Genomic DNA, 16425 nt, shown 5'->3' on the forward strand with positions numbered 1-16425 from the left:
AGCAAAACCACATATGCAGCAGGGCAGGGGGAGGGAGCTCTGAGGTATGGAAGCAAATCAACAAATTCCCTTAACTAGACCAAATGTAACTGTACATACGTTCACATTTTTTAAGCATATTGTAAATATAATTTCAACATTTCATAACAACTATTTTATTGGCCAAGAACTTGTTCCTTGAGTTCCTCTATTTTATTGGCCAGCTCCTCTCTGTTTCTCTGCAGTTTAAAAAATGCAATTAATAATCTTAGGTAACCAACATGCACATATCAGCAAATATTATAACCAACATTAGGTACATACCTTGAAAAGCAAATAACGGTAAGTGAACCATAATGAGTATCCAAGCCCTACAACTTCGAACAGTTTGGGAATCTGGCATAAGAATGAACCAACAAAAAAGTTATTAATAACAAAAGTTGGTTTATGGTTAGGAATATTTACTGATTAAATAACAAATACATACCACTGGGATAGAATCAACAGCACCAACGATGGCTGAAGTTAGCCACAGGGCCACTATAGCACCACCACCGTAAACCGCAAGAGAAGTGGTGTCATTTATGTCAAACTGTAAAGATTGAAAGGAGTTAAGACAGGATCAATAGGCTATGAAGGCATTATTGTAGCAAACTGGTTTGTAACATTTGTGTTTGGTTATTTTAGGTTAACCAAAGTGCACTGTATAACTCTTAACTAAACACAGTCTAGATAAGTTGTTACTCATGCAACAGTGCAGCTTAATTCACTATCATATTAGATTCTGCATTTAAAAGATGTAAAAGATATATGTTACAAAGGAAAACATACTAAGAACATCAAACGAACACAAACCAAAGTTTGAGAATAAGCAGAAGAGGTCAAAAATATTTTTGTAGTTTGGGGAAGGCTCAAGTAAAATCGTCGTCACATCATTACTATGAAAAAAAATTTAAAAGCAAAAAACAGAAAAAACCAAAAGCACAAAAATGTAGAGTTGTTCAGGTTCGACATGAATGCCAACTAGTGGGCCTTGGGGTTTCATGGTTTTCTTAGCAGTAGTGATGTTGATGAGTACACAATAAATTGAATTTAGGTTTTGGAGAGACAACTAATTTGTCGAGAGAGAAAGTTGATTTTAAATTAAGTTTTATTTTAAATCTTTCAACCATTGGATTAATTAAATGGTTGAAATTTGAATTTGTAGCGGCTGAGACAATATTCTGTGGAGAGGATCCGCATACATTATTGATGCTATATCATTGAGTTCAACATAACATACAATCACCTACAGGGAAGGCTCATGTAAAACTATCACAACAAACAATTCATTCATAAACACCAATACTTTCAAGGAAATATGGTAAAGAAAAACAAAATTTTAATCAATGAAGAGTTGCTCAGGTAACCGCTCAGATTCGACATGAATGCCGAAGTATCATAAGCACTCTACGAATGCCATCAATAAACTGAGTATCATCATAGCAACACAACATGGAAATACAAACTAATCTAAAATAGTCAAAAGACAAACACAGGCATCTTCATCAACCAATCAAACACACGAAAATTAATACAATGTAGAGTTGCTCAGCTAACCGCTCAGGATCGACATGAATGCCGAAGTATCATCAAGCACTCAATGAATGCCATCAATAAACTGAGTTTCCTCACAGCAAAACAACATGGAAATACAAAACAATAAAAAAAAAATGGAAAGAAAAAACAAATACATCATCAATCAATCAAACTGAGTCACTTCACTAATGTGCATATAACTAAACAGATTGCAAACACTACAAAGATAATGAGATTGAAGTGATCTCTGCATTAAGCTTGACTAGCAAAATCACAGTAAAATCAGTTTTCACAATGTCACATATGAACCAATTTATCAATGCTATATCATTGAGTTATTGAGTTAAACAGAACATTCAATCACCAATTTATAAATGCTATGTCACCCATTTATAATGCATAGTACTGGGAAGGCTCAAGTGTTATTTTCACAACTAATATGTCATAACTAAAAACACTTTCAAAGAGAAACAAAAATTGAAACAATGAAGAGTTGCTCAGCTAACCGCTCAGATTCGACACAAATGCCGAAGTATCATCGATATTCAAATGAATGCCTTCAAAAAACTGAGTTTCATCATAGCAACACAGCATGGAAATACAAACCAATGTAAAACAGTCAAAAGACGAACAAACAAGCCTCTTCATCAATCCACCAAACACATGAAAAATTAATACAATGTAGAGTTGCTCAGGTAACCGCTCAGGTTCGACATGAATGCCGAAGTATCATCAAGCACTCAATGAATACCATCAATAAACTGAGTTTCATCATAGCAACACGACGTGGAAATCCAAAACAATGGAAATAAAAACAGACACAAGCATCTTCATCAATCCACCAAACTCAAAATCACTAAAGTACTGTCAATAGAACTAAACAGATTACACACACGAAAAGATAACGAGGTTAAAGCGACTTCTACATTAAGCAAAAATTACACTGAACCTTCTCTCCACAAGTGGCTAGAAAAGCAGTAAATTTTCACCATGTCACATATAAACCAATTTAAAGATGCTATATTATCAAGTTAAAAGTAAGATCCAGTCACCTATATATACTGCATAGCACAGGGAAAGCTCAAGTAAAATTCCAATAACTAGTCATAACTACAAACACAATAAAAAATTGAAACAATGAAGAGTTGCTCAGTTAACCGCTCAGGTTCGACACGAGTGCCAAAGTATCACAAAGCATTCTACGAAAACCATCAATAATCTGTAGTATCATCATAGCAACTCAACATGGCAATAAAAACATCATATCACTATCACACGAATAGCATCAATAAACAGTAGTATGATCATAGCAACTCAACATGGCAATAAAAACAGCATAAAAAAGCACATGCATCAAACTCACTATTACTATCACTCAACATGGCAATAAACACAACACAAAAAACCACATGCATCATTATATACACACTACTCAGATTAGGAATACTAAAAGGGAAAGGCAAAGCAACTTTTACATTAAGCTTATCAAGCAATTCCAACGGCAGGCCTTCTCCATCAGGCAACACTTCCTTTGGGTCTTCATTTTCCACTGTTTCATTGTATCCATTTTTATCAGCCTCCAAGGTTATCACACCATCACGTTTTTCATTGAACAATTTACCAGCACCACTTGGATTCTCCTCAGACGCTGTTGCCCTTACATTTCTAAGGAAAGCTGAGCCTGAAATAACATAAAACACAAATTAAAACTCAACACTTCTTCCCCTACATTTTTAGGCAGTTAAAGTTTCAATTTTGACAATAAACACGATAACCCATAAGCTACAAAAGTAACAAAATAAGAATCAAAGTATTGCATCAATTTTCCACATCATTGCAGATGAATTTTTTATTATTGTACCATAAAAACACAAATTAAAACTCAACACTTTCCCATAATTATATCCAATCAAAAATGTAATTTTGAATTTTTGACAATAAACACAACAACAAGCTTAATTAGCAGGATTAAGAATCAACGTATTGCATCAATATTCCACACCACATCACATGAATATTTTATAATAAACAACATATAACGCAAAAATTTAAAACTCAACACTTTCCCTTCAATTCTATGAAGTTAAAAATGCAATTTTGACAATAAACACAACAACCCGTTTGCTCAAAAAGCTTAATTAACAAGAAAATTCAAAGTATTGCATCAAATTTTCACCACCTTATCACATAAAAAAAAAAAAATTAAATAAAACATTAACATAAGCTTAAATCTCAAACATTTAGAGTTACCAACAAGAAAAACAAGCAAAAGGGTATGCATTTAAACAAAATTAATATAAAAAACGATAAAGAAAACGAAATGAAAAAATGAAAACCCTAGTTTTTGGTAAAGATTGAAGAACGTACGAGATAAGAGTGCATGTTTCGGAGGAAAAGAGGGTTTATGGTGAAAAGCGAAGGAATTGGGAAGTTTGGAAAGAGTGAGAGGCTGAACTGTACAATGCCCCATTTGTGAATTGTGAAGGAAGAGGTTGCTGAGTGAAGGGATTTCTAGCCCTTTATATACAAAATGGTTTCTAGGGTTTTCAAGCTTTTTTTCTCAATTTTCAATTTTTTATTTAGTAATATTTATCTCTATTAATTTTTTCTCAATTTTCAATTTTTTATTCAGTAATCCCTCCGGTCCTTATTATAATTTTTTATTTAGTACTCCCTCCGGTCCTTGTTATAAGAAACAATTGACTTTTTATGTTCATTGGATAATTAATGTATCTCGTTATAAATAGAGACTAGATACATCACTTACACAGTGAACCTAAAAAGTCAATTATTTCTTATAATAAGGACCAGAGGGAGTAATATTTATCTCTATTAATAACTCAAAATGGTCTTTTTGTCAAACATTTTTTTTAGATTGGTCATGACTATATTAGTTGTTTTGTATTTTAAGTCATTATCGTACCAAATAAGATTCAAAATATATTATGTCATTAACCACTAAATAGTATTAAAAAGATATTGAGCCATTAACACTCAAAATACAAAATAACTAATAGAGTCGTGGATCAATCTGAGAAACGTTTGACAAAGACATTGACCATTTTGAGTTATTAATAGAGTCGAGAATCAATTTGAGAATTTAGTACAAAAATAGGGACCAATTTGATGGTTTACTACGTATTCAATAGCAACTCTATCCCTTCAAAAAAAAAACTATGTTTAATTACATCGATATTTTATGAAAATTGCTTTTGTCACACATAAAATTGCTCACATGAACCGACAAAAGACAAAAAATGTCTTCAACGACAGTTAATTATCGTTTTTCTGATACAACGGTAGTTACCTATCGTTCTCTCAATGGCAGTTAATTGTCGTTGCGATCTGAACTTATTCCAGAACAACAACAACTCTCACGTATGTTCAAAACATAAAATTAAATTAAAAAAAAAAAAAAACACAATCAAACTCCCTCAAACCAACTCCATCTATTTTCTTCAACTTCAAGCAACTCATCAATCAAATTACAAGTAAGTGTTCTCAATTCATATTGTTATCATATTTTTTGTTTTATATGTTAGTTATTTTGAATTAAAACGGTGAAATGTTGTTTAAGGTTGTAGAAAAAAAATGATTTTTAGGTTATTTTGTGATCGCATATTTAAATGTTGTGATTGCCAATGTTGTTTAGCCTAGGTCTATGTTCAATATAGTTGTTTACAAGTTGAAATAACACAATGAATCGATGTTATTTATTTTGTACTTTAAGTATTTGATGAAATGCATGAATGAGTTTTTAATTAATTTTTCATTGCTCCCGCATAGACATAGACTCGGCAAAGAGATCATGGCCAATAACGCCTGCAGGGATAGGATGGCGGCACACCCTATGCCTAAGAGGGGAAGGGGGTGTAGGAACCCCAATTGGATAGAGAGCTAACAGTCGGATATATCACAAGTTGTTGATCCTACACAAGATCGGTACCATGTGACTCAAAAGAGTTCTACAATGCTGTCGAGCAGCATTACCGTGATGAGGAAGTTCAACCTGAGCATAACGCAGAGGTTCAGGACAAGGGTCTGACAGTCCCACCAACACTTGATGAATTTCATGGAGGGCCTTCTTGTCAATCTTTGTTGCCCTCGCAAAGCATATTCCTTTCAAGATTTTGAATGATGTCAAAAATGTAAGTGTTTGATATCTGTCCTTGTTCATTTATCTTTTTAATTTTTAAGTGTTATAGTATTTTTTATCGTTTCTATTCAATTAACTATTTTATTTTTTATTTCAGATTCGAGAAAAGTGTGTACTCTGCTACATTGGACATGGAGATAAGGTAGAAGATCTTACACGCTTGGCACATCATCTGCTATGATTTTGGGGTTTCATTCATGCTTCTGGTCTTTTTCCATTGCTTTTTACGGGGTTCCTGAATGTGAGCCATGCCATGCTTATTGTCCTGTCTGAGAGGTAGCATGAGGAGACTATTAGTTTTTATTTGCATGTGGAGGAGATGACTGTCACATTGGATGATGTGGTGTGTTTACTACACATCCCCATTGAAGGGAGGATGTTGAGTCACAATGAAAAGGTCTCCCATGCTATAGGAGTTGCGCTTATGACTAAGTTGGTAAGTGTTTTTGAGGTTGTTGTCATAAAAAAATATGGTACTGATATGACTTATTCTTGGCTAAGACAAATTTATGAGGATCACCTTACCTTACCTACTAATTTGGAAAATCCAACTACGAGAGAGGAGACGGTGGAGAGGGATAACTGTCAGTTGTGGTGCGTGAGGTGTTTCTTATTATATATATGTTGGAATGTATGTTGTTCACTGATAAAAGCAACATGCACATTGAGGTGATACATCTTGAGACGATGTGGGACTTTAGCAGGATGCATGAATGTCATGGGGTGGACGACCTTGGCTTATGTTTATCATAATCTTATCTGCACTACTAACGTCGTGAAAACAATTATTGGGGGGGGGGATATTGTAACACCCATTTAAATAAATAGGATGTTACAAAACTCGACATTTATAAAAATATATATATATATATAAATTTTATTTCTAGGTAATAATTCCAGCAGCGGAAACATTTCATTGTTCTCATTAATAAAAATTAACATTGTCATACAAGATCATAATAGGAAATAACATTAGTTCCAAGATTCAAACTAAAAAAAATAAAAAAATTAAATTAATCGTCGACCCCAATCTATGGTGTTACATATCAAAGCTTGTATTCGACTACATGTCTAATCATTGCTAAAATAAAGTTGGCGGAAGACAATTCCTGTCGCAACCTGTTAGGCGTCCTGCAACTAGATCTCATCGTCCTAAGTATATGTACCACACGGGTACAAACACCATAAATACAACAACAAAAAAGGGAGGAGGAATCCAGACATAACATATTATTAGGAAAACAAGCACAAATCATTAAAATAAAGATAGTAAAAATATTATGTTGTCGTAGAACGTCAACCAATATTTTATCAACAGATCACACATTTCATCATCTCACTCCATTCCACGATTTTAACATAAAAAACAAGTATCATCATTTAAATGCATATGGGTTCATCGTAAGATCTATATGAATGTGGTACCACACCTACTAGTCATAGTTTGTCAGAGTTATGTTACTGGATTTTTCTCATCATCAATGCACGACATCATGCTCTAGACTCTATATGAACACAAAGAATTAAATTCGACAAGTAATACATGTATACACAAAGTCACATAATCCACATATTAATGCAAAACTTTCCCTAAAATCCACAACTCTAAGGCAAGCACACAAATCACCACCACTCTCATCATCATCATAATATAGTTATCGTCATTCTCAACATCAGTAAAATATGAATGTTATCATTATCTTTATCATCATAGTTTAACCATCGACACTCTCATCATCACAACAATGTAGACATAGTCGTTATCTTCATTATTATAATATAACATCATTATTTCCATCGTATTTATTCATTTACATAGATATAGTATCAATTGTCATCACTCTTTGTCACCGTTATAGGATTCCTAATCATTACTCTCTATCAACCGTTTATATCACCACATTACTCATTCATTAATCCAACCCTACGTGTGACTCATTTCTACGTTAACATCACTCTATTTTATTTTATTAATCACTTTACGGACATACTTTATTCTCTCACCTTTTCTAGGCTCTCCGTATACTTTGTTTATGATATCATATATTATCCCTCATTCTTAGTCTCGAGATGAATTCGTATTCATTATCATTACATATAACGTCTCCTTTCTATACAACTAGGTTCTTCCCCACCATCGTCATTAACTCTTTCTTACTTATCTTTCTCATTAAAGCGACATTGGCTCTGTTTGGTAAGGGCAGAAAATTAGCTTATACCTTATAGCGGATAGCTTATAAGCTCGTTTGACAAAAAAAGCTATGTTTTTGCTCCAAAAAAAAAAGCTCTGTTTGGTAACGGTTTTTTACAACGAGCTTATAGCTTATTTCATGAGCTTATAAGCTATTTTTCAGACGCTATTTCAAGTAGCATTTGAGCTTATAGCTTATCACTTTTTATTCCATTATTACCCTTATTATTTTAATTAAAACCCACTTTTGCTCTTAATAAAAATTTATTACGTATATAATATAAAATAAAACGAGGCTATTACGTTATGGGTACTAGTAAGGTTAGCTGAATATAATTCAATAGTTAGGAAAAAAAATCATTCTTGAAGTATTCAGTTTACGTATTTTTTTCTTAACTTTAACGATTTAGTTTTTTTAAAAAAAAATTAGTTTGTTTGGAATATAAGATTTTTTTCTTTAAGAAAATGTTATGAAAAATTAAAATTTTAAGTATTCCATATTTTTTTAAATGTACTTCTTTCTCTATGTATCAAACGTGGTTATCATTTTTAATTTTTTTTTGGTGGTGTTATAGTATTTGAGTTTTTCTGAATAAAAATATTTTAAAAAAACTTTGAGTTTGGGTTATGCAGAACAAATTATTTCCAAAAGAAAAAGATTAAATTATTGATGAATTCACTTTTCTCTAAAGAAAAGATTGAAAAAACTCAAAATAAGAATTTTTCCAAGAACATTTTTTGTAACGAAAAAACAAATGTATGGTGGTGTTGTCTTCATAAAAATAGGATGGTATAAAAATGTCCTTTTGTGTCATTTACATTGATCAGCTTGTTGAACCCCTAATTTTACCAAACACTTTAAAGTGTATATACATATATATATATAAGCGGTGCATTACAAATACAACATATAAAACCAATACTGGTAGTATATATAAAGTGTTGCTACCTTTCTAAAGGTTTTGCATTATATTTTTGTTCCTTCAAAGGTTTTGTATTTTTAGGTCAAAGACATGTATTTTTGACAAAAAAAATCTTTTTTTCCAAAAAAAAAGTTTTGAAATATGCAATTTGAGCAAATGTGGTGAACCTAACGAGTCGAACCGAGTGGTTTGTGAACTTTAAACGAGCCGAACTCGAGCTAGAAAAAATGTTTGTTTCGAACTCGAGCCGAACTAATTCTTATCGAGTCGAGCTCAAACATATTCGATTCGACTCGGCTCATTTTCAGCCCTAGTCATCATCTTTACCTCATTCTTCTAATCTTAACTTCATTCTAATTTAAAGTTATTATCTCACCTTATCATTACTTTCGACTTCGAAAACTTCCCTCACTAAGACTTCATTATAATTCAAGGTTTTATTTCCTCGAATATCGGTCGTTATTATTATCATCAAATAGTATAACTATTACCTCTTACCCTCTTTCCTATTCATCCTTGCTCTCTTCTAATCGATTTCCGTCTTATACATCGCCATTATCATTCCTATTATCTTTCATTACTTAATTCACAACTCTCTATCTTTCCTTACATGTCGTCTACGATCATCTAATTCGATTACACTATATTCTTTATTCGTTTTTAGACTTTATACATTCCTATATATCATTCGCCTAAAGTTCCTTAATTAGCCTGACTCTCTCACTCTCCAATTAGCAATACTCATAAGCTTATTATTGGTTTACGAAGATTGTGTTTTACATTCGTCGGTTACTCGAAAAAAAACACCAACTTCATATTTCCCCTCATCATCGTCCTTTTTCACTTCTTTATTCCTTTCATATTTTATAACCTCGTGATCGACTTACCACATTGGACATTTTAAATATCCCAAGGGCTTACTCTTGTCATTACCACTCCATTGTGAACTATCTATCTATTTCTCTTCTTCTTCCACTTATACTACTTAAAACTACTTCACCATTTTAGGCTCATCTCTATTTCGAGGGACCTATATTTACCTTAGTCATCTATCTTAACGTCTCCCATGTCCCTCCTCCTATCATTGCATTTCACTCCCTATTGTCAGGCCATCTTTAACATCATATTAGATTCTCATATATTACTATCTTCGGTTCATATTTAAACTTGCTTTTATCTTGAGACACCATTTCTATTTATGCTCGAACACACTTCCTAATCTTTGTTTATTAGTTTAGGACCATTACTTTTACTTCTCACTCTAATGGCTCACTTAAACTCCTTATAATTTTCAAAGTGGTTTTGGAGTCCATTGATGCAATAATTTAATCATAACTCAAGTTATAAAAATATAAATGGATTCAAATCAAAATTAAACTAAAGCTAACATTCATATCTACAACTTTCATGAAGACGCCCAAACCTAATTCGGAACAGAAAGTGGTAGAAATGTTGATTTTCCTAAGCTTGGGGAAAGAGCACGACCTTGCTGACCCATGTGTAGTATTTTGATCATATCTTGCGTTCTGAATGCTTAAATCCAATCCCTACAAATGCTAGTGAAATCTAACATTCATATCTACAACTTTCATGAAGACACATAAACCCAATCATAACTTAAACTTGCCAAATCGAGACAGTAAGAAACACACAGCGACAACAAAATCGTAGTTCTGCTGCGATTTCGCTTTGGGGAACCCTTTTAGACTCCATTTTTTTATCTTTTACTCTGCAAACTCGACCATAATCTTCACCGCATGACTACTCTATAATTCAAACACTAATTCTTTGTTAACCTACCGGATTATCCATTCTTTTTAAGGATAAAAAACTCAATTCAAATACCTAAACTAGTTTTCCTCAATTCTCATCTTTCAACTTTATCTTTCAATTCGTTCATCATAAATCTCTCATCAAAATCTCACATCATAACAACAACAACATCTTAAGAATTAAACACCGTCCATCATATATTAAGATACACTAAAGTGCAAAGATTCTTCCTCTTACCTCGAAAATTTCGGTTTGTGGCTTGACCTCACTACCGCTAGGGTTTCTCCTCATATGCTCATGTTTTCTTCTGTTTCCATGTTCGGCAATTGAGACTCTTCTAACTCCTAACCATTCTATTTATATTTGGGTCGGTCACTTGTTAATATTCTATTCTCCTCGACTCACTATTCTTTTACCCCTCCCTTCCCCCACTTATTGAAAACTTATATTATACACCCCGAGTCTATATTGTTGTTACATACTAGAACATCAAAAAAATGAATATTACGGCACATTGAATTTGTAAATGACGAACTAAGTTTATGAAGATAATGATGCAGAAAAACTATGTTTGAGGATGATGGGTACCTTAAGAAGAGGCTTAAGTGTGGTGTATAACACCAATCTTATTATTATCAATTCATGTATCACTACAAGGTGTAAATTTTATTTTACATTTCTTACAACATTTGATATTGCATCAGCATGGGATACATCATACATGTATATGCGTCTAGTTTTTTATGTAGGCTTTCTCAATGCTTGGCTTGCCCCCCTTTCCACCACCGGGAAAATCTATCACGTTTACACCTCTGCCCCTTTTACCACCACTAGGAAAATTTACGACGATTCCACCACCACCTTCATTTGTGTTTCCTCCACCACGTCCGTTGGAGTATTTAAAGGGGCTTTTCCATATTGCACCTCCGCCTGACCAGGATGCAAGGCCATCAACCTCAATGTATGTATCTGATTCTTCTATTTTACCAACTGAAAATAAACAAAATTTATAATTTAAAATAAAAGAAGAGAGCAATTATACATATATGGAAACTAGTTACACACACACACACAATTTTTTCCATATTCAGAAGGCGCAATTGCTCCAACATAGATAAAAACTATTGTCCAAAAGCACATGACAATAGACAACTTGGTTTTCATCTTTACTACAATTAAGAGTTTCTTATTAAAAATGAATACATTATGAAGTTAGTTATTTACGGTGAACATAAGACAAGTAAATACAATTAAAAAAAAAAATTGCTCGTTAAAATAATCTATATTGTCTAATAGAACAAAGATTACATTTGTGCATCAAAAATATAATTCAATATAATTTTTGACTAGCTAATTGTAATGATAATGGGCCATCAACGCCTGTTGAGTCATTGAAAGGTTAAATCTGGTCATTCTTTTAAATAATTTCTTTTTTTTTAAGAAGAAAAAATAATATATTAACCAACAAAACTCAACACGGGCACAAGAAGTGTTAGGCTAAGACTTAACAACAATTACATTAATTACAATCGATCAACAAGGGGCGAAAACCACTACTATCTTAATACAAAAGACTTATATACAAATCATATAAAACACTGAATGAGATTGGCCCACCGGTGATGAAAATCAAATGCTAAATTACTATTACTTGCTTGTAAAGAAAAGAGTTTCACAATATCCATCAGTTGTTGTTACATCTGGACTCAAATCTAACCAGGCTAAAAGCTCAACCTACTTTGGTGGAGTAGAACTGAGTGTTCAAGAGGCTATTCTCACTAAATTTAATTTTTTCAAAGGAGAGCTCCCTATTAGATATATGGGGTACCTTTATCCTCCAAAAAACTTATTGTTATGCAGTGTCAACCTTTAGTGAAGAGAATAATTAGTAGGATTGAAAATTGGTCCTCTAAGTTGTTATCCTATGTTGGTAGATTGCAACTTATTAAGTCAGTGTTGTTTGGTGTGCAAACTTATTGGAGCCAAGTATTTTCTCTTCCTCAGAAAGTCCTTAAATTAATTCAAACTGATTGTAGAGTGTTTCTATGGACAGGTAGATCAGGTGTTTCCAAAAGAGCTCTTGTTGTTTGGGAATATATTTGTTTGCCTAAGACAGCTGGTGGATAGAATGTCATTGATTTGAAATGTTGGAACCAAGCTGCTATCATCATACATTTCTGGAACTTGGCTAACAAGAAGGATGTTTTATGGGTAAAATAGGTACATGAATACTACATAAAAGGGAGAAATGTGCTACTTATTGAAGCTTTTTCCCAAGCTTCATGGGTAGTGAAAAAAGTCTTTCATGCGACAAAGAATTTTGCAAGTGGTTATGGGAATATCCTTCAACAACCATACTTTTCTATTAAGAAAATGTACAATGCCTTGAGAGGAGATTTTACAAAAGTTGGTTGGAGGAAAATGACTTGTGTTGGGTTTTTGTATTGGCTGCATTATTGCTAAAACAAATATCCATGTTTGTGTTGTTGGATACCATGTTCCAACATGTTTTAGGCATTTTTGTAAGATGTTGGATATGATGTTCCAACATCCTGACATGGTTCAATGTGCCTAGTTTTATGCCTGATTGTACGCGCGTCTTTTCTTGAATCCACGTTCTCATATCTTGTTGACCAAACAACGCACATATCTGTACAAAATCAGTTGTGCTTTTATTCCTAAAGAATCAACAATATTTGAGGGAATACTTGGATAAGTTTGGAAGTTCCGAAAGATGTTCCTACTTCTTAGACTTTCCTTATTTGTTACTGATTCGTATTATGTAGATCAGCTGAACGATCTACTTTGTTCTGAAGCCCAACAAGGTTAATTAGCTCATATTGCTTCCGTATAAAAGGAAGACTTCAAGACCTAATTAGGTATTCAAGCCGTCATTTATAAAAGAATAGTTTTAGGGTTTTGCGTCGTGTGTGTTCTTCTCTTGTATCGTTTGTGATGCAAGTCTATGACTGTTTGTTAATTGTGAGCCTTTCTTGTATCTCCTTGATACTTGCTAAGGACTGTTTATTGAGTTGTAACTCGTGTGCTACACCAAAGCTTTGAAGCAAGGTTGTAGTTTTGTTTGAAGGTAACTTCATCATTTTGTGTTTAATCTGAGAATCACAGGGGTTGTGATTGATTGTAGGATAATGAGATGGGATCTCAGATCTAGGAGTTCCTAGGTTGAAGTGTAGACGGGTAGGTCCTAGGTTTTAAGTTGTAAACGAGGAGTTTGCTGAGAACTTTAGAATAAGGACTACACTAGTGGATTTCCTTCCTGACTTGGTAGCCCCCAGAGTAGGTGTGTTTGTCACCGAACTAGGTTAACAACTCTCATGTGCCATTTACTTTCTTGTCATTTATTTTCTTGTGTATTATTTGCTTATTTGCGTAATGTAGAAACATTAACCTCAACATCCGTTTTCTGTGTGTACGGTGTTGAAACATCGCATAGAACATCTTAATATTGTGTGGTAGAATTTTAATTTGCAATAACACTGCCCCTCCAAAATGTTTGTTTGGTACTTGGTTATCTATTCATACCAGATTACCAACTTGTGACAAGTTAAACAAAGTTGGTATCTATTGTGACCAATTGCGTATCTTGTGTCAAAAAGAGAATGAAACTCATTCTCACCTTTTCTTCAAGTGTGAATATTCTGAAGCTGTTTGGACAGGTATCGAGCAATGGAGTAATGTAAGTATTAATACTAGCAATTGATCGTTAGTGATGCAATGTATCCTAAGGTAATACAACGCGAACAATGGTATGCATTGGTTAAGCATAATGGTTGTGAGTGTGACCAGTGGCGGAGCCAGAAATTTTATAGAGCCTGGGTAAAAAAATTATCGCAAAACGTTACTTCCTTCCTGCGAATAATTTCACATTTCCTGTGGATAATTCACATTTCCTGCGGATCCTAAAATCCTAAGGTATTACCTCACCTGATAATCTAAATCCTTGGCAAAATCTGCAGGAAATGTGGTGTTTATTGTGGAATCTACACAAAAATCTGCAGGTAAATCGGTAGGAAAAGCTCAAAGTTCTAGTAAAGGCTGGGTTTGCTACAAAGAAAGTTGGACCTGAGCCTGGGCTAGTGCCCAGGCTAGTTGGGAGGTGGCTCCGCCCCTGAGTGTGACTCAATATTTGATTTGGAAAGAGAAATATCATAAGTTTTCAGAACGTGCATCAGTTAGTGCAGGATCTCCTTCTCCAGATCAAGATGATTGTCTACATTAAAGGGCTGCAATTTAAGAAACTAAAGAACCTAGTGTTGAGTTTGTAATGTTGTAGGCATTTGTTGATTTTTTATGTTTTTTGACGGAGCATGTCTAGAGATTCTTTGTTTTTTGTTTCTTGATTCTACGAAGTTTGTAATATCTATTTTGATTAATAAAATATATCTCTATTTACCAAAAAAATAATAATAATATAAATTTAGGTTGGTTTGATAGTGCTGGTTTATGACATTGGAGCGTGCTTTTCCTCAAAGTCTTAAATTTGATTATCCTCGTACCAATTTGGGTTGGTTAGTTTAACTTCTTCAATAATAATAATAATACATTATAAGAGATATAAAAAAAAAATCATAGTATTTATAAATAATTTTTTTTGACAATGCAAATAAAATATAAAATTGGTAATTAATAAATTAGTTATGTTATTCAAAATCAATAGTTAGGGTCATGCTAATTTATTTTCTAGCATGGTCAAACACATATTTTTATGAGCTATATGTTTATCAATGGAAAAATTTACTTAGGAACAACCCCAAATAAAAAACATGAGCCTCTTTTTTTAGGGGTAGCAAAATGGGATTGACTCACCATGTTGGTCCATTTAGCCTGTTATTTTTTGCGGGCTGAGACGAAGTTTTGGACTCAGTTATCTAAATTGATTCGACTCGCCTTGACCTGTTTTTGAGAGGATTTAGACGAGATGGACCAAAGTGGGGCAAACTGACCTGCTTTACTATCCTAATATATGATTATTGACTTGGATTAATTTACTTAAATGGTTGGCTTACTAGAAAAATTATGTTGGTGGATTTGTTCTGAGACTTATTTTTGATTTATTTTTTGTTTTGTTTTATGTTGACGAATTTCTTTTATTTTGAGATTTTTTTTTGGTAGAATTTTGAGATTTGTTTAATGCTGTTGGATTATAAGTTGTGATAGTGAGATTCCTGCTATTAATTAATTATGATTGTTGTTAAATATGATATTGGATTTGTTAATTATGTGTTTTACTTGTTTGATGGTGCTGGATTTGTCTCACAAATTTGTTTGACGGACTGACCCACCAACTCTTCAGCCCGCCACTAAGTGGTGCGGGGTGGGGTTTTAAACTCGATCACCTAAATTAACTCGCAACATCTCACCCTATTTTTGGGTAGGCTAAAAGTTGACATGCCTAAATGGGATGGGTCGGTCTGCTTTTTCATCCCTACTTTTTCAAACCCAATTTGTGAAGCATGAAAATAGAATTTAACATGTTTTTTCTTCTTATTTCAATTTAAGCCCAAACAGAATATCTCATATTAGTCTAATAGTATTTTATCTTTAAAGTTCTTTATATAAATAGAGATAGAGTGGAATGAATGAAATTTGAAATTCAAAAGAGAAAGACACTACGTCTTAAACATTAATATGAGTGTCAAAAAGTTAAATCAGAAATTGTGTTTGAACCAAATACATCATTATAGTTCCATGATATCATTTGGCCACAAAAAGTAAATTTTGGACACAATTTACCCCAAAACTGATGATGCGGCAAAAAAGCAAATAATGAATAAATTGGGTTTTCTAGAGCACCTTCCTTTCTT

General features: G+C 33.2%; 2 protein-coding genes and 5 non-coding genes across 8 annotated transcripts; all 7 read right to left on the bottom strand.

The window, feature by feature from the left end:
- Positions 1–45: 45 nt before the first annotated feature.
- On the bottom strand, positions 46–4082 carry LOC11413473 (protein CURVATURE THYLAKOID 1D, chloroplastic). The gene is made up of 5 exons (XM_003613032.4): positions 3925–4082; positions 3033–3238; positions 467–571; positions 304–375; positions 46–218 (listed from the first exon to the last, which is right to left on the bottom strand). Exons 1-5 carry the CDS (start codon positions 4025–4027, stop codon positions 156–158), a joined length of 549 nt encoding a protein of 182 aa, XP_003613080.1. The 5' UTR covers positions 4028–4082; the 3' UTR covers positions 46–155.
- On the bottom strand, positions 1376–1467 carry LOC112422304 (small nucleolar RNA snoR128). Its single transcript, XR_003012672.1, has one exon. It is a non-coding gene; the product is annotated as a small nucleolar RNA snoR128 (small nucleolar RNA).
- On the bottom strand, positions 1566–1658 carry LOC112422302 (small nucleolar RNA snoR128). The gene has a single exon (XR_003012670.1). It is a non-coding gene; the product is annotated as a small nucleolar RNA snoR128 (small nucleolar RNA).
- Positions 2051–2143, bottom strand: LOC112422303 (small nucleolar RNA snoR128). Its single transcript, XR_003012671.1, has one exon. It is a non-coding gene; the product is annotated as a small nucleolar RNA snoR128 (small nucleolar RNA).
- LOC112422300 (small nucleolar RNA snoR128) lies at positions 2245–2337 on the bottom strand. The gene has a single exon (XR_003012668.1). It is a non-coding gene; the product is annotated as a small nucleolar RNA snoR128 (small nucleolar RNA).
- LOC112422301 (small nucleolar RNA snoR128) lies at positions 2703–2796 on the bottom strand. Its single transcript, XR_003012669.1, has one exon. It is a non-coding gene; the product is annotated as a small nucleolar RNA snoR128 (small nucleolar RNA).
- A 7101-nt stretch (positions 4083–11183) lies between the features above and the next one.
- LOC25494601 (uncharacterized) lies at positions 11184–11818 on the bottom strand. 2 transcript variants are annotated; one of them, XM_013598255.3, is made up of 2 exons: positions 11674–11818; positions 11184–11590 (listed from the first exon to the last, which is right to left on the bottom strand). In XM_013598255.3, exons 1-2 carry the CDS (start codon positions 11762–11764, stop codon positions 11334–11336), a joined length of 348 nt encoding a protein of 115 aa, XP_013453709.1. In that variant the 5' UTR covers positions 11765–11818; the 3' UTR covers positions 11184–11333. The 2 variants fall into 2 exon arrangements, with proteins under 2 accessions (XP_013453709.1, XP_024639725.1); XM_024783957.2 differs by having other exon boundaries at positions 11668–11818.
- Positions 11819–16425: the final 4607 nt, after the last annotated feature.

This window comes from Medicago truncatula, chromosome 5, assembly GCF_003473485.1.
Source record: "Medicago truncatula cultivar Jemalong A17 chromosome 5, MtrunA17r5.0-ANR, whole genome shotgun sequence".
Taxonomy (NCBI): Eukaryota; Viridiplantae; Streptophyta; class Magnoliopsida; order Fabales; family Fabaceae; genus Medicago; species Medicago truncatula.

Coding starts and splice junctions, on each gene's coding strand:
- LOC11413473 (XM_003613032.4), bottom strand. CDS start 4,027: ATGGGGCATTGTACAGTTCAGCCTCTCACTCTTTCCAAACTTCCCAAT. Junction 376..466: donor CTGTTGATTCTATCCCAGTG/GTATGTATTTGT, acceptor TTCTTATGCCAG/ATTCCCAAACTGTTCGAAGT. Junction 219..303: donor ACCGTTATTTGCTTTTCAAG/GTATGTACCTAA, acceptor TTTAAACTGCAG/AGAAACAGAGAGGAGCTGGC.
- LOC25494601 (XM_024783957.2), bottom strand. CDS start 11,764: ATGAAAACCAAGTTGTCTATTGTCATGTGCTTTTGGACAATAGTTTTT. Junction 11,591..11,667: donor ATATGGAAAAAATTGTGTGT/GTGTGTGTAACT, acceptor GTTTATTTTCAG/TTGGTAAAATAGAAGAATCA.